Below are 19,521 nucleotides of genomic sequence, written 5' to 3'. Positions count from 1 at the left end.
CTTATTCTTCTCTTTCTCAATCTCAATTGCACAAGGGTCCTGGTGCGTCCTACGGGCGGATGTTTCAAATGAAGATGCTGAAGCTTTGGTCCACCGCATTTGCGAGAATCAGTACGACGTGATTCTCGAATGCGTGGACGTGTCACCGGGACGCAAATGCTACTTTCCTAATAACTGGTGCTTATCAGCGTCATATTTGATAGATGCCACTTACTACTACAAACATGGAGAAAAAGTGCGAATAGGTTTATAACCTTGGACGCCTGGTTGACTCTGATCCAAGTAATTACTTTTATTTTTTAATACATACCGTCTTCGGCAAGTGATTCAAAATTATAACTGCAGGTAACCAAAACTGTGTTTTTGCGAACACATTTCAAATGTCGCCCCTAGATCCTCCTCCTCCTTCTCCTCCTCGAAAAATATCAGTAGCACTAAAAGGCTTCGTCGTGTGGGGAATTTGTCTGACTATCGCGGTATTCTTATGCTTTGTCATAGCCGCAGTTAGATTCATCCGCCGGAGGTATCGGCCGTCTCCATCTCCGGCACAGGCATAGCCTGAGGCCGAGTCCTTCATTTACAGGCTGGCGAATGGTTTACTTCAATATATTTTAAAAAAAATATTAACTAACTTTGTTTAGGGCATACACAGTGGAGGACATTTGGAGAAGATATTTCTCCAAATGTCCTCCAAACACAAATTTCCTTCCTTGTAGGGAGGACATTTGTGCTGACTAGGAAATGTCCGGACACAGATTAGGGCACCCAAAATAGTGGGAATATTACTCCCAAACATTTGTGGGTCCATCTGTCTACGTCATCTTTCAAATATCCCACATCTCAAATATCTCACTTCACAATAAAATATCCTACAAATCAAACATTTGTGTACTCCACTAATATTTTATTACTTTTAATTTGTTCTTTATTCAAAAAATAATTACCAACATTATTTTATAACGACTATATGACAATTATAATTAATTTAAAAGCCTAAATTTATTTAATTAAATATTTTTAAATTTGAAAATAAATTATACAATTATCATTTTATCATTTATTTATTTATTTTAATTAATTTCATTTTTAAATTTTCTTATAAATTTAAAATATTTATTATTTAATTTATTTATTTTAATAAAATATTTATTATTTAATAAATTTTTACTTTAAAAAAAAAAATTCAACGGGTGGAAAGTTGTCCACTCGTTGAATCAATAAAAAAAAATAAATGAAAATGTCCGAACACTGGGCATACACAGTGGAGGACATTTGGAGAAGACATTTCCCCAAATGTCCTACGAACACTAATCTGTGTCCGGACATTTCCTAGTCAACACAAATGTCCTCCCTACAAGGGATGACATTTGTGTTTGTAGGACATTTGGGCAATGTTCTAAAAAGCTCGCTTAAGCGATACTTAATTTCGCTTAAGCTTTAACATGCTTAAGCTCGATTAAGCGACCGCTTTTTAGAACGGAAGATTTCATTTATTTTTTAAAATGAAAACATTTTTATAAATATGCATATTTATAGTTTAGAACTTAAATTATCTATTAAATCATATATTTATGGTTAATCTAACATTTTATTTAATGTTTGTCTTAAAATAATTAAAATTATATTAAAATTTGAAAACACGTTTTCACGCTTAAGTTTGTTCTAAGCTCGCTTAAGATTGAAAAGCTTGAAGCTTGACCTCCACGCTTCGACGCGCTTCACGCTTTTTAGAACTTTGCATTTGGGGAAATGTCTTCTCCAAATGTCCTCCACTGTATATGCCCAGTGTTCGGACATTTCCACTTACTTTTTTTTTATTGATTCAACGGGTGGACAGTTGAATTTTTTTTTTAAAGTAATAATTTATTAAATAATAAATATTTTATTAAAATAAATAAATGAAATAATAAATATTTTAAATTTATAAGAAAAGTTAAAAATGAAATTAATTAAAATAAATAAATAAATGATAAAATGACAATTGTATAATTTATTTTTAAATTTAAAAATATTTAATTATAATAAATTTAGGTTTTTAAATTAATTGTAATTGTCATATAGTCGTTATAAAATAATGTTGGTAGTTATTTTTTGAATGAAAAATAAATTAAGAGTAATAAAATATTAGTGGGATTCACAAATGTTTGGTTTGTAGGATATTTGATTGTGAGAAGTGAGATATTTTAGATGTAGAATATTTAAAAGATGACGTGGACAGATGGACCCACAAATGTTTGGGAGTAATGTTCCCACTATGTTTAGCGTTTATTAGTTAAGTAGCTTTGTTTAGCGTTTATTAGGTATTGTGGTTATCAGCTTAAGTAGTCGTAGGTATTTGTGGTTAATTCTAGTGATTTCCAGTTTATCAGGTATTGTGGTTATCAGCTTAGGTATTATGTATGGTGAGTGCTATTTAAAAAAAACTTCAAAAATTATTAATAACACTTCACCTTATTAATTTAATTAATTATTAGGCAATATTACCCTTATCTTTACTTTCCTTATATTATAATATTTGGATTTACCTTAAAAAATTAAATTCCAATTCTTTTGTATGCCAATAACTAAATTAAAACTATAATATTTTTTAAATTGATTTATAAATTTTTGTCATATATCGAAAGAAAATAAAATATAACGTTAATATTAAATATTTTATCCTGGTTTTAGACAAAATACATAAAATAATTAAGATATAAGCAAATTTTGAATTATCAACTTCTTATTTATTTTTAAAACCTAATTATCAAATTCTGATTAAATATTATGATAAGTTATAAAATAGACTAAATAATAAAATTAAATATTTGATTCTTTTTTATGTTTTTATTATTTTTCTAAATTACACATGTTGAGATTGACATGGTTGGGTGAAGAAATTATTCTGGTATTGGTAACACTCGGTTTTTTTAAAAAATTATTAAATTGTATTTATAATTTTATGTTAATTAAAAATATACTTAAACAAAAAAAATACAAAAACATTAATATATTAGCATCCTTGACTAAAATATATGACTAAAGTAACGACAATTTATTTTAATTAAATTTATAATATTATTTATTATTCTAATAAAAACTTTTAAAAATTAAAGAATGGGTACTCAAATGGCCCGATGAGAAAATTTACTACCTGACTTGAAATATTTGTATGGAGTTCGGTATCTACTCGAACACGACAAATTATCCTAATTTTTCGAACGGAAGGTACATGGTAAAAAATTCCACCAACGATAATATAATTTTTATAAAATAAAATATTATTTGAACTTCATTCATTTTATGTTGACACAAATAATCTATTAAAATTAATCCATATATTTTATTACTCATTTTGAGAAATTTTAAAATAAATATATATTAATCAATATATTTGATAAATAATAATAATCTTAAAATTAAGAATTTGAATAATAGTTATATTTCTTATATAAGATTGTGACAATCAAAAAATTTTACACCTAAATATTCTACATATTTTGTGATAAAATTGACTAATAAATTTTTATGTTCCTACTAAAAATTTAGTTATAACTTATAGTATTCTTTTTTTTTTTGAAAATCTTGAGTTATAATATTCAAGATTAAACTAAGCTATTTTTTGTTATTTTAAATTTTTATATATCTTAAAAAATTAAGATAAAATTTTAAAATAGAATTGGTTATTGGCATACAAAATATAATTTGAAGTTATTTAAGATAAATAAAAATGTTATATTATATAAGGAAAACAATTAAAAAGGGCATTATTGTCTAATATATAATTAAATAGGTAATGTGGAGTGTTATAAACACTTTTTATAAAAAAATAAAAAATAAAAATAAACCTATACTCAAAAGAAAAGGGGCATTTCTATTTATAAAAAAGGAGTCCAAATGACCCATAACTTGTCGTTGTCCGATTAATATTTAATATATGTTACTTTAAAAACTCTGCAATTAATAGCTTCCTACCCTTTTTGACCACTTAGTGTCGACTTTACTATAGTAAATGGAAGAGTTTTTATGAAACGCGTTTCAGCTTAAACATCTCAAATTACATTGTGAAAGTTCATAATATATGCGTTTCAGAAAATATTATAAAAATTACTGGTCATTCTTGTGTTTATGATTACATAATTACCATTAAAATCACGTTAAATTAATACTATATAATGATGGATTAACCTCTTAAAGTAATGAATCTGGATCATTTAATTTAATAAAATGAGTTCAATAAAAAAATTTATTGAAAAAGAAAACATATAGTATAATTTAAACCTACTAAATGATTTGTTAACCAATATATTTTGCGTGATTTGAATGGATGATAGTGACATGTTTGAATTACAAGGCAGCTTCTTACATTATGATAACTAAGCAGAGCCTTGTTTTTTTGTGGCATCTTCTCATGCACAAACCCAGGATTTTTGTTTCCACGTGCATTTCATATAAAATTTCTAATAACATAATATAAAAATATCTTGATATTATGATCATTTGTAATATGAATTTGGTAACATGCCACAATATCTAGTAAATAACCTCCCAATGTAATTTGTACACATGCTAACTAATTGGGAGGTTATTTACTAGATATTGTGGCATGTTACCAAATTCATATTACAAATGATCATAATATCAAGATATTTTTATATTATATTATTAGAAATTTTATATGAAATATTAGTCTCGGCCTGTTTTCGAGACCCCTTTTTCGGTGGTTGCCCGCGAAGCTGCTCTACTGTCGAGCCAGAGGTACGCTGCTTGTTTCAAAGATTCAGTCTTCTTTATGACTATTGCTTTAATTTGGGATTTCAGGTTCTAGTTTATCCAAAAATGTCACTGGTGATTTAAAGATTGTGTCTTTGCATGTTTTTTCTGAGATAATTTATCTGTACTGGTCATGTAATTTGTTTGGGGGGATGTGTATACGGGAAGAGTCGGACTACATCATGCTACAAACTGTGCATTGATGTTTGAATTGTTCTTTATGCAACTTTTTTTGGCTCTTCCAATTGTCTCGTGGTATCGAGGACCCAGTGGTTTTTCTCCTCTAGGAGATAAATTTTAGATCCCTAAATTCCTCTAGGTGGACTCTCTACCCGTGCCTCTACCATGCGACTGTGCCTTTAGAAGATAAGGAAAAAACTTATGTTAGAGCTGAACTTGGCATCGGGTAGACTGCTCACGAAATGTTTGACAGAATGTCTCGCTGAATCTGTTGTTGGGTTCCCCCTTTTCTTATTTGCAGTTAATCCGACCCCTAGTTTCTAGTTCATTAAATAAGAGTTTTGCTAAGGCCCTGTAACTGTTGTAATGTTGCACAACTTTGTTGTTTAGCTCAGCTTTTTACTGCTAATTCATTGTTTGGATGGTGATATGTTTCTATTGCATGATCCCCTATGCATGGTGAAAATGAGTAACAAGTTCTTTGGGAATAATTGTCGTGATGATATTTGGAATATATAATGTTTCTTTTTCAGTTAATTGAATGGATTGGATAAAATCGTCGTTTGCTATTATCCTGGAAACGATTTGAAAAATGCAGCTTTGTCAGGTTTAGTTTTCCGAAATCGTAAGGGAAGTTTTTGAAAGGCGAGTTGCCGATGGCGTTAAGGCGTATGCTTGGATTCTCTGATGGCGACTTGATGAGGTCAGATTCAAAACCATGTAGTCGATTGATGAGACAAACTGCTGGAATATTTACTGTTGGAGGAGGTTTAGGCTTTTGGGTTCTATGTCGCTTGCATTATGGTATGTTTCCTGTTGCAATTCCTTTTGTCCCTGATGTTTATTCTTTTTGATGTGATCTTCAAGTACATGTTTGTTTCTTGAACTTAGTGATCAACTTAGGGAAAGTTTTGTGCCAGTTCTATTGTCTTGATCTAGATTGGTTTCATCCATTTAGTATTCGTGCTATTTTGACAATATTAAAAGCCGGGACAGATTTGGAAGAACCGGATATTAGTATCTCATATGATATCTTGCACGACTGTATTTGACTTCCTGGAGAGCTAGTCAGAGTAAGGCCTGGACATGGATTAAGACCAATGTTATTAACTTTTTTGTCAGGCAATTCAGAAATGAATAAGAGTACTTAATGCAGTAGAAGTTTCTTGTAACAATTATGGTCCAGACACTAGTTAAAGTTTTGGGTTTGAAAAATGGAAATGGATAGTTTATAATTTATATGTGAAAAGATATTATGTAAAGAGTAAGTTGCCAAGTTGGTGAATCAGTCTTGTGCATACACGTCTGAGCGAATTGAACTTTCCAAACCACATTCCTATGAGTTTAATGCTTTGAGATTGGACATTCAAATATTGTTTATTTGCCCATTTGGCTAAAACCCATGTGTTGTTTTACACGTGAAAATTTGTATCATTTAAACGAAATTTCTTTCGTGTTTTATGCGCCTCGAGTTAAAATGGATACATCTGTTTTTGACACGTACTCAGGTCCTAGAATCACAGTTCCTCGAAGCCTCAGATGGGCTGCTTGTGGGGCTGTCTCCATGAGCACAACTACAGCTTTACTGGTTCGACTATTTAGTCCTGAATGCGAACCACAGAATATAGCGGCTTATGATTGGAAAAAGTGATTCTTGCCCTTCCAAAAATGAGGTTAATCTGGAGGTGGGTTGTAGATCGCGATTCTTCCTTAACGATCGTTCAGTGAGATAATGATTCTGGTTCAGATACTTATTATAATTCTAAAATTCACCAACACTGTTGTCTTGTGATGTTAGTGAGTTTGCTGAACTCTTAATTCGCTTAAGTATTTGCTGCGAGTTTTCTCATTTTTGCTATCGTTAATTCTTCATCAATCTTTTCTTAAACATGTTATAATCCGTTATTTTCCATTGTATTTGTTGTTAGTGTGATATTATAATATATATATATATATACATATATTATATGATTTCTTTTGTCAAACAAGAGGAAAAATATTGTGTATTGAATTTTCAAAGTGAGACAATGGTAAATTTTTTTTTTTTAAAAAAAGAAGTTCCCTCAAAAGTCCGTGATTAAGATTGAATTATTTTTTTTTTAAAAAAAAAATCATAAAATCAATTCTTTAACTTGAAATAGAAAGTCCAAAAGAAGGTTGTGACTTGTGATGGAGGATACTTGAGCATAGTATTTCGTGAGCAGTTCGATCCATTCAAGTTTATATAAGTTAGGTAGTGTTTTTGAAAGTTTTTAAAAGTATTTCTCAGCCAAAATTTCAAAAAATTTCAAATTTTTATTAAAAAAAAAGATGATAAATGTTTACTAAAAGCTTTCTTAAACATTAGTTTAAAGGATTGTTTATTTAGATGTGATTTGGATGTGATAAAAATTGTGTGAATATTAAAATATTTGAGTTGAATGTGTAATGGTAATTGATAAATAATAATATATTTTGTTTGATTGATTAAATTTAACATAAAATGAGAAGTTATATTTTTAATGATTTTTAAATATAAATAAAAATAAAAGCGATGAGAGATTATTATAATTTTATATTAATTATTTAATTGATTTGATATCAATAATTAATAATTTAATTGATACTAGATAAATCATGAATATATAAATTTCCAATCAAAACGTATAATATAAAATAATTCAATCTCACCGAACTAACCTAAGTGAGCTACGTATATGCATATCTATAATATATGGCTACAAAATAAATAATTCTAATAAATTCATTGCAAATTATCCTACCTGAATATTTATTTAGATTAATAATCTAATATCTATAAAATATTTTTATAAACTCTAATAATAATAATTATTATTATTTTATTTTATTTATTTTTTGAAACTAAACTCTTATATTGATTTTAAAACAATCTCAATAGTCTCTAAAAAAATAAAAAAATACATACAACATCGGACAGACGAACATATGTATTAACAAAGTTCACATTCAAATCCTTTTTCTTTCTTCTTAACGATTCTTTGCATATTCCCATATAAATCTCATCAAAGCATTTGTCTTCCCCCTTCTCTGGAACTGTATCCATCATATTTTGCTGCCCCGTAAGATTTGACGCCCAAATTCAAAACCCCTTTTCGAGATTTTCTCTACCTGTTTTGAGACCCCTTTTTCGGTGGTTGCCCGCGAAGCTGCTCTACTGTCGAGCCAGAGGTACGCTGCTTGTTTCAAAGATTCAGTCATCTTTATGACTATTGCTTTAATTTGGGATTTCAGGTTCTAGTTTATCCAAAAATGTCACTGGTGGTTTAAAGATTGTGTATTTGCATGTTTTTCTGAGATAATTTATCTGTACTGGTCATGTAATTTGTTTGGGGGATGTGTATACGGGAAGAGTCGAACTACATCATGCTACAAATTGTGCATTGATGTTTGAATTGTTTCTTTATGCAACTTTTTTTGGCTCTTCCAATTGTCTCGTGGTATCGAGGACCCAATGGTTTTTCTCCTCTAGGAGATAAATTTTAGATCCCTAATTTCCTCTAGGTGGACTCTCTACCCGGGCCTCTACCATGCGACCGTGCCTCTAGAAGATAAGGAAAAAACTTATGTTGGGCTATCAAGTTCATTTATGCTGTTGTTTCTAGACGAGGAAATATCATATAGCAAGAGTTGTTCGTTTTATGGGAATTATGTATTTTTAACTCTTGAGGTTGTAGGTGCTCTAAAATCTACTTTGGTTCTGTGAATATGACCTTGTCACACTTCTCTATGATATGTTTTACACCTTTCCTTCACTTGATTATACTGAACAGTGAGAGGCATGTCAGTGAACAAAGTCATTGCCATCTGTCAGTCAGGTGGCGAATTTGAATCCGACGCAGATGGTGTACTGTCGTACAAAGGCGGAGATGCTCATGCAATGGAAATTGATGATAGAATGAAGTTTAAACATTTGAAGCTGGAGGTAGCGGAGATGTTTAATTGCAATCTTGGTACAATGTGCATCAAATATTTCATTCCAGGAAACAGAAAGACCCTTATAAGCATATCCAACGATAAAGACATCAAACGTATGATCAAATTTCACAATGACTTGGATACCGTAGAAATATTTGTTGTGACTAAAAAAACGGTTTGCCCTGATGAGTCCAGCATGCCAGGCAATAGGTAGGTTTTTAGTTATTTAGTTTTATACTACTGCTGTATATTTTGCATACATGTGGTAATATTTCATCCGGCAGGTCAAGTAGAACAATTTTTTTGGAAAACGAGGTCCATGCAGATGCTTCTCCGACATTGATGACTAATGTAGTGGATGATATGAATATGCCCAGTCTCCTGTTTGATGCCACATTTGATTTGGTTGGTGATAATGACCATGATTTAGTGCCAACTGAAATGCCTGTTTCAGAAATTCCATTGCCAATTTCTTTTGTTAATTCATATGCGGAAAAACATGCTAAAGCTGCACAGCAATGGATGAACAATATCACTGGTGTGGGTCAAAGGTTCAGTGGCGTAAACGAATTTCGAGATGCATTGCGTAAATATGCCATTGCCCATCAGTTTGCTTTTATGTACAAGAAGAATGATGGCAATCGTGTGACTGTGAAATGTAAATCAGAGGGATGTCCATGGAGAATTCATGCATCAAGGTTGACGACCACCCCATTGATTTGCATTAAGAAGATGAATTCAACTCACACATGTGAAGGGTCCGTGCTTAAAACTGGATATCAGGCAACAAGAAGTTGGATTGCTGGTATCGTGAAGGAAAAACTGAAAATTTATCCCAACTATAAGCCTAAGGACATTGTTAATGACATCAAAGAGGAATATGGCATCGAGCTCAACTACTTCCAGGCATGGAGGGGAAAAGAGACTGCTAAAGAACAGCTTCAGGGTTCGTATAAAGAGGCATATAGTCAGTTACCAGCTCTGTGCGAGAAGATAATGGAAACAAATCCTGGAAGTCTAGCTACATTTTCCACTAGAGAAGACTCAAGCTTTCATCGCCTCTTTATTTCATTTTATGCTTCTCTACATGGGTTCGAGCAAGGATGCCGGTCTCTGATTTTCCTTGACAGCATATTTTTGAAGTCCAAATACCAAGGCTCACTCTTGGCGGCGACAGCTGCCGATGGGGATGACCGAGTTTTCCCTATTGCTTTTGCTATTGTGGACATGGAATCTGATGAGAACTGGTGTTGGTTTTTACGACAATTGAAAAGTGCATTGCGAACGTGTCATGGAATAACTTTTGTGGCCGATCGAGAGAAAGGTCTGAGAGAATCAATTGCTGATACTTTTCAGGACCAGGACTTTTACCACAGCTTCTGCCTACAATATCTGTCGGAGCAGCTTATAAGAGATTTGAAGGGGCAGTTTTCTCATGAAGTGAAGCGACTTATGATTGAAGATTTATTCGGTGCTGCTCGTTCCCCTACCTCCGAAGGTTTCCACCAGTATGCAGAAAGCATAAAAACCATTTCAGTAGAAGCATACAATTGGGTAATGCAAAGTGAACCTATTTACTGGGCCAATGCATTCTTCCAAGGTGCAAGATACAACCACATGAAATCCAATTTCGGTGAGACGTTTTACGGCTGGATATCTAATGCGCATGAATTGCCAATTATCCAAATGGTTGACACAATACGGAGTAAGATTATGGAGTTGATTTTTACCCGGCAGGCAGAATTTAATGAGTGGCTGACAAGATTGACTCCATCGAGTGAAGAAAAGCTCGAAAAAGAGAGCCTGAAAGCAAGGACTCTACAAGTTTTGATATCGGCTGGCAACAAATTTGAAGTTCGTGGAGATACTGTTGAAGCTGTTGATGTTGATAATTGTGATTGTACTTGTAAATCTTGGCAACTTAGTGGTTTGCCTTGTTGCCATGCGATTGCTGTTATTACTTGCCTTGGTCGCGACCCATATGATTATTGCTCGAGATACTTCACAACGGACAGCTACAGAATCACATATTCAGAGTCAATAAACCCGATCTTGAATACAGAAGGGCCCTGGCAGAATGGTGGTTCTGTAACTGTGACACCACCACCAACTCGTAGGCCACCTGGCCGGCCCACTACCAAGAGAGGCGGCTCACAAGTTGGGCGACGCCAACTCCAATGCAGTAGATGCAAGGCTACAGGGCACAACAAGTCGAGTTGTAAAGAGTTTTTGTTGCTGGAGTGATATAATAGGTTAGTTTATTTTGCACTTTCTGGATGCATCAATTCTGCTATCCTTTTAAGATATGATGGTATCACATTCTTCCGAATTTGCAAGTAGAGGAAGGGGTGTGTAACATAAGATGTTTCATTATCTTCTTCAAATGGCAAAATATGGATCAAAACAAATAGCATAGCCCGGTTACAGTTCGTGGTTAAAGTTCTGTGAATTTTGATCTTCCTTCCAAGTCAGATGATGCTGGTAATGGGGGAAGGAGAAGAGAGAGGGACAGCTGAGATTATGACTTCATGTATATATTTTAACATCCCCCTTCACTTGTTATAATAGCATCATGAGTTAAGAACACATGATCATGGGTTTTCTTTTCTTTTCTTTTCTTATTTTTAGGTTTATTATATTGCAATTTGGAGATCGATCCAAAGTACTTTTATTTTATAGACTTTTTGTATATAAAAGGAATCGTGGTAGACTAGCATCATCACAGGTCACTATCAGCATATAAAAAAACATAGTCAAACAAGAAAAGATCGTAGTTTCACTTGGCAATCATCGAATGGAATAAATGCCATGCCCACTATAGTATTTTATCAAGGGAAATTGTACTAGTCGATCGTATATGTTTAAAGGTACGATCGTGAGGAATCAAATTAGTACCTTGTTTGTAAAAATGTACAGTCCAAGTACACAAAACAATGCTCAACTTCCTCTGGTGATAGTACAAGTTGTACTACATTGTTGCCAGATTCTCTACTCTACATAAGCAAACCACAATGTGTACCTCTCCAACAACAGCAAAAGAACTCCCATCAAAGCAAATGTGAAGTGTTTCCTCCGATTTCAGGTATTTTGTTTGGTGGTTTGTAAAGGAGAGAAGGGGGAGACAGGGACGAGACGGAGCATGAAATGGGTAATAGGCTCGGCTCCCTCCGGGTATCCCTTTCCATGCACTGCCTCTTCCCTGGCTCTCCTCTCCTTTTATGTCCACTTCAAGAAATACCGACGATTAATTCATCGATCGTTCGGGTTTGAATCGGTCATTGAATGTTGAAGTTTAATGTTTTTTTTTTTGTTACTCGAAATTGTTTGACATTTGAGATATATTTTGCTAGTGAGAAGTGTCACCGCGTGGTCGATTCGTGGGCGGATATAGTGAACCAGAAAAGGCTATATATATTTTTCCTTGTATGAAAGATGTCAACTTTATTATCATGGCATTTTTGAATAGGGATTTTTGTTTTGTTTTGGAAGGCTTTGGTGCCTAACGTGTGGTAATAGTAAATGTTGATTTGTTCTATTATTGTTATTGTACAAATATTGATATTAGTCCATCTATTAAGCACATTTGAGAATGTCCAAATTTGATATGAATTATTCAAGTGTATTCCAACGAATATCGTATCACTGTACCATAGTCCATAAATGTTAATGATATCGGTTATAACTTCAACTGATCGTAGACATTCAAACCTCATACAGGATAATTTCATACTATATATAGGTGCCGTGCAACATGGGGTGGTATATCAATACATTAAGATTGATTCTTTTTTTTTTTTTTACAAGATTATTATGAAATCTCAAAATTACAATGCGTTTGTCACGTTGTACAATAATTAAGTATTTCTCTAATAAAATTTATTAGAAAGTATAGTAAATTAGTTATGATGCTGCTTTTTTTTAAAAAAAAAAAAAAATGCTCGGTGTGAATGTGATTGATACGACGAAAACGAATCATTTCATATACAATTCACAGACCAAATTTCATATAATTAATAACATTACAAAAAAAAATTATTTCTGGTATTATATATATATATATATTAATCATTTATATTTATATTATACACACACCTTATTCTATTGATATTTCATACGACACGTTACAAAATTTTAATACAACTACTCTTACATATTAGCCGTCAAAGTGGAATTGGCAAAAAAAAAAAAATCGTTTTCGAGTTTTATTTATTTTATATTAAGAAATTTGACGAAATCGACATGTATGTAATGTAATCAAGGTTCTAAAAAACGTGAAGCGTGTCGAAGTGTGTGAGTCAAGTTTCAACCTTTTTAAGCTTAAACACAATTACTACAAGCTTAAGCCTACGTTTAAGCGTGAAAAAAACGTTTTCAATTTAAACTATAATTTTAGTCATCTCACAAAATTAACGGAGTAAATAATGAACAAATATAATAAGTTCAAATGTTATCCATTAATACTTTGTGAGATTCTAATTCAATTTATTTCATCATTTATTTCATATCACGTGTCATCGAACAAAAAATAAATTAATTGGTCTAATCTTTCAATATGACTGCATTCACATCATCGCTACACTTAGTCATACAATATTGTACATTTTTAATATTGCTAACACTCACTAGTAAAATCGCTACTTTATGATTTATTTTCGTCTTATTAATCGATTTTGGCCGAAAGCATTTTCGAGAAGCTTCAAACTTAAACAAAATTAAGCGAAATTTAATCAAACTTTTTACAACATGCATTATTAAATTTGAACCGAAATGGATTGTTTAGCAAAATTTACCAAAAACGGCGTCGTAAAGATACTCTGTCGGCTCGGCCCCTCTCGTTCTCGCATCTCCTGCCCTGAGAAACCCTAGCAACTGCTACTTCTCCTGCGATTCCCATTTCACTTTGAATTTCAAAAACTCCGGGATGGTCGTAAAACCGGAAACCACCACCGCTGTCTCTTCCGCCGCCGCAGCATGTGGCAACTGTGGCCTGGAGGAGCGGCTTCTTCTCCATCATGTCCGCCACCGCGGAATCTTCCGCCGTCTCTGCACCACCTGCGTCCTCCGCCTCCATGCACAGTCCTTCTGCCCAACCTGTTTTCAAGTCTACCCGCCAATACCTTCGAACGACGCCGTCATCAGCTGCTGCAAATGCTACTCCTCCTCTCACTCCCACTGTGTCTCCGCGGGATCCACGTCCCCTCCCACCCCGTACGTTTGCCCCCTTTGCACCAACCTCAACACCCCCATTTTTAAATTGAAAACGGCCAAGGAGGCGAATGTTGCATTTGAAGAAGGGAATGGGGATTTTCAGTTGATTGATAGAGACGCGGCGAAGAAATTGTTGGCTGCTGCTAAGATTGCATCCGCATCGATGAACAAGGCAGTGGTGGCCGCAAAGTCAGAGGCGGAGAGAAGGGCCAAGGAGGCAGCTTTTGCCAGAAAGAGGGCCAGGGAGGCATTGGAACATGTGGCGTATTTGGTCGTCAAGGAGAAGTTGAGCAAGAAAGAAGTGGCACTGTCTGTATCTGGCGGTCTATGTGGGTCGGGAGCTGGTGGAGTTGGCGTATCTTCTTTGGGTATTGGTGGTGCTAAAGTGAACAGAGAAAATAATACGAATGTTATTCTTAGTACTAGAAATGGGAATGTGGGTGGTGCTGTGGATTCTTTGGTGGTTACGGAGGAGAGAATTGTTGATACTAGAAGGAATGTAGATGAAGTAGATAATTCAACTCGGGTTTTGGCTGCATTGAATGCCGTTGAACAGAAGGAAAACGAGAAGATGAGTGGAATATCAGCACAAGTTGAAATGGGTGCATCTGTAACAGACAATCATGTGGTGATAGATATGGATGAAAAGGCTAGAACAAGAGGGGTTGCAGGAGAAAACGTTGCAGAATTGATGTTGGAAGAGGATGACTGTGACATTGAGACAGAGATATTTGCGCATTTGGGGGGTGATGAAGAGGATCACAGTTGGGGGCTAGAACAAGAGGAAGTGAAAGATGGGGATGTTTTGGTTCAACCTATTGCAGATCAAATGGAGTCTATGGAGAATGGTAATGGACAGCAACATGACAATGGGACTCCGCTATAGTCCATTTTTTCTTAGGAATGGTTTCAAAATTGTGCAGGATGTCATGGTGAGATTTTGAAGATCTATGATTGAACTTGCTGGTTGAGCTATTTTTATCTGAAGGCGCAATACTAACTTTTCATGGTTTCAGGCTTTTGTTTTTGTTGAAAGGCTAGTTGTGCAAGCCTTGCAGTTGTGATCACGAGGTGATTGATGATCATGTGAGTGCTGTCTCTGTGTATTTGGATTTATAGCTGGTGAGGCTGATCCTTTTTCCATGTATAAATTTCAAGAACTTGCAATGTTGATTATGTAATGTACTGGCCTTTTTTTTTGAAAAAAAATAAAATTTTACATCTTAACTTTGTTTCTGAACTCGTGCTACCAAATGGGTAGATCTCCTTCAATGGGCTGGTCTTTTTATTGGGTAATTAATCCTCTTGTTGTACAAAGATTAAAGAATGATATGAAGGTCTTATGGTTGTGGGGACTGAAGCTGCGCTGGAACCACATCTGCTGTCATCACAAAGACCTGTAAATGGTTGTTCTACTTTTTCAATTTTGATGAATGTAAATAGCAGAATCCGGGGAATCGGATTTCTTCCTATGTTTTCCGAAAAAGGTTGGAATCATTTTGACATCATGTGAAAGAAGCTTCTTAGCTTATAATAGACTTTGTTGGCCTTTGGCACATGGATTACGCTATTCTTTTTGTCGACCCAACCTTCGAATTCCAATTTTGATGGGCACAAATCACAATGGAACAATTTTGGTTTACACTTTACAGTCGAACTTTGTTTATAAAATTACCAATGATAGAAAAAATGAATTCTTTATTCAAATAATGGCATTTGCTAAATCCAAGCAACGGCTGTCCCTTTTCTTTTCTTACTAATTATTATTAATGTGCTTTAGCGTTTCGAATTTTGGTTACCAAATATATCATAACTACTATTTTTTTTATTATTAATAATTAATAATTATCACTAAAGCTAATTTTAATCGTTTAAAATTAAAATAAAAAGATCTTACCATTTTTTTTGGAAATAAACACTTTCTAATTTCTATAAACTTTTATCAAAAACATTTTTGCTCCACTAATTAAGTAAAATAAAAAAGCAAAAATATTCCACAGTCGATAGATTATTATAGAATTTGTTGTTTATGAGCGGAGAATACAAAAGCGTATTCACCTACTCCACGAAGGGTCAAGGAAAATGCTGCTCATCCTCTTGAAATTCTAGCACCAACAGGCAAAATAATATGAAGACTACTCCTAGTTCATTCATAACTCGAGCTCGAGCTCAAAATGATACGATTTTAAGCAGAATAGATCACGTTGAATACCATTCCGTGATCAGGAACAACTCTGGGATTCTAATAACATCCCAATGTCAAACTGGAACGTATTATGCGCGTAAATTATCACGTTTTCTCCAAGCCCTCTTCAAGTATACTACTCACGTTATCTTTAACTACTGTTTCTTTTCTTCCAACGGAACCACCCCCACCCATCAACAATGCGTGAGTAGAGGCATTTGGGACCCAACCCTTTTCCAATATCAAGTCCACCATGTGTCTCGCCTCAAGTCTCCATCCCTCTCTCCATAGGCCATGGACCACCGTATCATACATTGCTGAATCAAGAACACCCCCGTTGGAGGCGAGCTTATAGATTGAAGGATAAATCGAATGTATCTGCAAATGGCTCGCTAAATAACACAATAAGTTTGCTAATGTTTCTGAATCTGGCAGCAAGTCCTCCAGGAGCATCAAGTTGAAAACATTGATGCAATCTCCTATTCGGTTTAGAGTAGCCATGCTCTGAATCAGGATGCAGTAAGTTTCCTTATCAAAGGTGCAGCCAACTACAATCATTTGTGAAAATATCACCAGCAGATGAGGTTGCTGGTACGACTTAGACAAACCGCGCAGAATACTTATGTATGTGAGGGCGGACGAGGCTGTACCAGTGACATGAGCCAATGATAATAGCATGATGGCTATGTGAACCTTTCCATGTACGCAGAGTTTTTCAATCAACATATCGAATGAAGAGGATTGAAGAGGACAACCCTTACTAGACATATATGAAAATACTTGAGCAGCCTCTCGAGTTTTTTCCCTCTGGCATAGACACGTGACAAGTCGGACGTAGGAAAAAGAATCCAAAACCCAATCTTTCAATCTTACACGCTGAAACAATTCTAAAGCATTCTTAGAGTTTCCCTTATTGCAGTGACCAACAATAAGAGCAGAGTAAGTAGCAGAGTCGGGCACCAAAGAAGAAACTACCATTCTAGACAAACATTCCAAGGCTTTATTGATCCCTGTTTTCTCAGAGAGGAATCCCATGAAGATATTCCATGAACAAGTATCCACTATATTCCTCTTGATCATTTCATTAAACATCTTTTTTGCCACCCGAAAATCGCCTCTGTTGCAATAGGACTCAAGAAGTGCGTTGTGAACACAAGCATCCATCACATTTTTCTCATCCAAGAACTTCTTGGCCTCATCAAATTTGTTTAACTTACAGAACCCTCTAATCATATCAAGATCGACTTCATGATCGGGTAAGAAGCCACTATCCATCATTTCTTCGAAAAGTTTGATGGCATCATCCATACAAAGATGCTCACACAAACACCTTATCACAGTCCTGTAAATGACAACATCTGGCGCAAAATCGGAGGCCTTCATCATCTTGAACAACCTCATTCCTACTTTTAGATTTCGCAACCCGCAGACTAAAGGTATCACACGAGCATAAAAACGAAACTCGGGCTCACATCCAAGCTGAAACATCTCATTCATTATAACAATCGAATCTTCCACCCGATTCCTGACAGCAAGACTACTAACTAGTATCTCAAAAGTCCTGCTATTAGGAACACATCCTTTCTTATGCATTCTAGCATACTGATCCACAGCTGTATCAACTCTCCCATCTTCAAACAAAGCCTCCAACAGATAATTCAAAGTATCGACGTTTGGAAGCACTCCAGCTTTCACCATTTCTTTATACACAAACAAAACATCCTTAAAATATTTCTTTTCATCCACGACTGCACTCATCAAGGCATTAAACACCTCTATAGAAGGCTTAAAACTACTTAAATTCACGACATAAAGAACCCTTAAAGCCTCATTGAGCCTATGATTCCTAACAAACGAATCGATCAACACCAAGAAAGAAGCTGCGAAACCCGGGAATTTCTCCTTTACCATCTCAAGACAAAATTCCTCCATTTTCTCCACATTTCCGGCCATGCCCAGCTTAAGAATCATACTCTGATAAGTACGAGCGGTGTGATGGAATCTTTTCTGAAGGGCAGCCCATTCAAATAGCCTCAGTGATGAGCTTAAATCAGGTGTGCTGTCCAACACGGAGATTAAGGTATCGGGGTGGAGTTTATCCTTCAAAAATTGAATCTTTGCCTCAAATGTCGTGGAATTAGAATGAATCTCATTGGTTTCTGGGCTGGCTTGGATTTTAATCGCACATGAAATCGAAGAAAGGAAGGCATTCAAAGAAACCCTACTCGAAATTCTCTTAACGGGCAAGAGTTTTATAGCCATTCAAGAAATCCGCAAATTCCAGAAAAGAAAATTGGTTTACCATAGTTTCATCTCAGTTGAAACTTGAAAGTTCAAACTACAAAATTCCAGGTTTCATTTTGTTTGTTTTTTTTTTGGTCAACCACATTCACCTTTTTTGGGGTAAAAAAAAAAAAAAAAAAGAAAATTGAGCTTTAAATAGGGTACATAAATACATTACAAAATTAATTCTATATAAATTAATATAATTTGGAAGTAAAATAAATAGAAACATATAGTAACATATTGATATAATATAACATTTCCATGACAATAATATATTTTCATGTTTTAAAAAAAATATCATTGAACTAATTTATAAATAATCGGCTTCAAATTCAAGTGCAAATAAAGTAGTACAGTAAATTATGTTATAAAGATGATATTGGATCAAATTTTTTGTGACAAATAATTCAACAGAATAACTTGATATAACCTTAATAGTTGAAAATCTTAAAGACATATTTGCATACGAATTAATTAATTAATTAATTAACTCAGATTAATCTTCATAAAAACAATATATCCATAATCCAAATCCAGAAGTCCATCTAGGCATGCAATACTTGTCGGCTTGTCCTATTATGTAACGCAACTTTTTCTAAGTTTGATTTTGCTTTGACACATATATATTCATAAATATTTTAATCAATAACATTCTAACTAATGAATAATAATTGTTGTGTAATGGCCTACAAACCCAACTGGAGTGAGCTTGCAATTTCATAAAATAGTCAAATGCGTGTGTTTGCTGCTGTAGGCCGGCACAATACTAAATCCACAATCACAGCTGGCGGGGCCTCTACCCTTATGAAATTTGTCTTTTATTTTATTTTTATTATTTGATTAATTTCATATATATTTATTATACAGTCTTAAATTTGAGAGGCCTATCCATTATTCATTAACAATTGGAGTGTGAATATCGTGAATCATATAATAATGTTGACTGTGTGCACAATAAAATCCCATTTAGACAA

At 34.1% G+C, this 19,521-nt stretch overlaps 4 protein-coding genes across 6 annotated transcripts; 3 read left to right on the top strand and 1 right to left on the bottom strand.

Annotated features, from left to right (window-relative positions):
• Nucleotides 1-4,598: 4,598 nt before the first annotated feature.
• LOC140883894 (uncharacterized) lies at nucleotides 4,599-6,781 on the top strand. 2 transcript variants are annotated; one of them, XM_073290511.1, is made up of 3 exons: nucleotides 4,599-4,737; nucleotides 5,540-5,736; nucleotides 6,441-6,781. In XM_073290511.1, the coding sequence occupies exons 2-3, from the start codon at nucleotides 5,589-5,591 to the stop codon at nucleotides 6,581-6,583; spliced, it is 291 nt and encodes a 96-aa protein (XP_073146612.1). In that variant the 5' UTR covers nucleotides 4,599-4,737; nucleotides 5,540-5,588; the 3' UTR covers nucleotides 6,584-6,781. The 2 variants fall into 2 exon arrangements, with proteins under 2 accessions (XP_073146612.1, XP_073146613.1); XM_073290512.1 differs by lacking the exon at nucleotides 4,599-4,737 and having other exon boundaries at nucleotides 4,767-5,736.
• A 1,096-nt stretch (nucleotides 6,782-7,877) lies between these two features.
• Nucleotides 7,878-11,587, top strand: LOC140881937 (uncharacterized). Its single transcript, XM_073287619.1, has 3 exons — nucleotides 7,878-8,121; nucleotides 8,724-9,078; nucleotides 9,153-11,587. The coding sequence occupies exons 2-3, from the start codon at nucleotides 8,732-8,734 to the stop codon at nucleotides 11,110-11,112; spliced, it is 2,307 nt and encodes a 768-aa protein (XP_073143720.1). The 5' UTR covers nucleotides 7,878-8,121; nucleotides 8,724-8,731; the 3' UTR covers nucleotides 11,113-11,587.
• A 2,063-nt stretch (nucleotides 11,588-13,650) lies between these two features.
• On the top strand, nucleotides 13,651-15,680 carry LOC140883139 (uncharacterized). 2 transcript variants are annotated; one of them, XR_012150326.1, is made up of 3 exons: nucleotides 13,651-15,008; nucleotides 15,093-15,162; nucleotides 15,338-15,680. XR_012150326.1 is itself a non-coding variant. In XM_073289489.1 (2 exons), exon 1 carries the CDS (start codon nucleotides 13,790-13,792, stop codon nucleotides 14,960-14,962), a length of 1,173 nt encoding a protein of 390 aa, XP_073145590.1. In that variant the 5' UTR covers nucleotides 13,651-13,789; the 3' UTR covers nucleotides 14,963-15,008; nucleotides 15,093-15,331. The 2 variants fall into 2 exon arrangements, 1 of the variants encoding a protein (XP_073145590.1); XM_073289489.1 differs by lacking the exon at nucleotides 15,338-15,680 and having other exon boundaries at nucleotides 15,093-15,331.
• A 394-nt stretch (nucleotides 15,681-16,074) lies between these two features.
• On the bottom strand, nucleotides 16,075-18,573 carry LOC140883077 (uncharacterized). The gene has a single exon (XM_073289382.1). It carries the CDS (start codon nucleotides 18,521-18,523, stop codon nucleotides 16,367-16,369), a length of 2,157 nt encoding a protein of 718 aa, XP_073145483.1. The 5' UTR covers nucleotides 18,524-18,573; the 3' UTR covers nucleotides 16,075-16,366.
• Nucleotides 18,574-19,521: the final 948 nt, after the last annotated feature.

This window comes from Henckelia pumila, chromosome 2 (assembly GCF_033568475.1).
Source record: "Henckelia pumila isolate YLH828 chromosome 2, ASM3356847v2, whole genome shotgun sequence".
Taxonomy (NCBI): Eukaryota; Viridiplantae; Streptophyta; class Magnoliopsida; order Lamiales; family Gesneriaceae; genus Henckelia; species Henckelia pumila.
Note: the sequence above shows the minus strand (reverse complement) of the source record. Positions and strands in the feature narration are given on the sequence as shown.

Excerpts from the sequence above, each read along its gene's own strand:
- LOC140883894 (XM_073290511.1), top strand. The coding sequence starts at position 5,589 with ATGGCGTTAAGGCGTATGCTTGGATTCTCTGATGGCGACTTGATGAGG. Across the intron at positions 5,737-6,440 it reads TCTATGTCGCTTGCATTATG|GTCCTAGAATCACAGTTCCT; the intron begins GTATGTTTCCTG and ends ACACGTACTCAG.
- LOC140881937 (XM_073287619.1), top strand. The coding sequence starts at position 8,732 with ATGTCAGTGAACAAAGTCATTGCCATCTGTCAGTCAGGTGGCGAATTT. Across the intron at positions 9,079-9,152 it reads TCCAGCATGCCAGGCAATAG|GTCAAGTAGAACAATTTTTT; the intron begins GTAGGTTTTTAG and ends TTCATCCGGCAG.
- LOC140883139 (XM_073289489.1), top strand. The coding sequence starts at position 13,790 with ATGGTCGTAAAACCGGAAACCACCACCGCTGTCTCTTCCGCCGCCGCA.
- LOC140883077 (XM_073289382.1), bottom strand. The coding sequence starts at position 18,523 with ATGGCTATAAAACTCTTGCCCGTTAAGAGAATTTCGAGTAGGGTTTCT.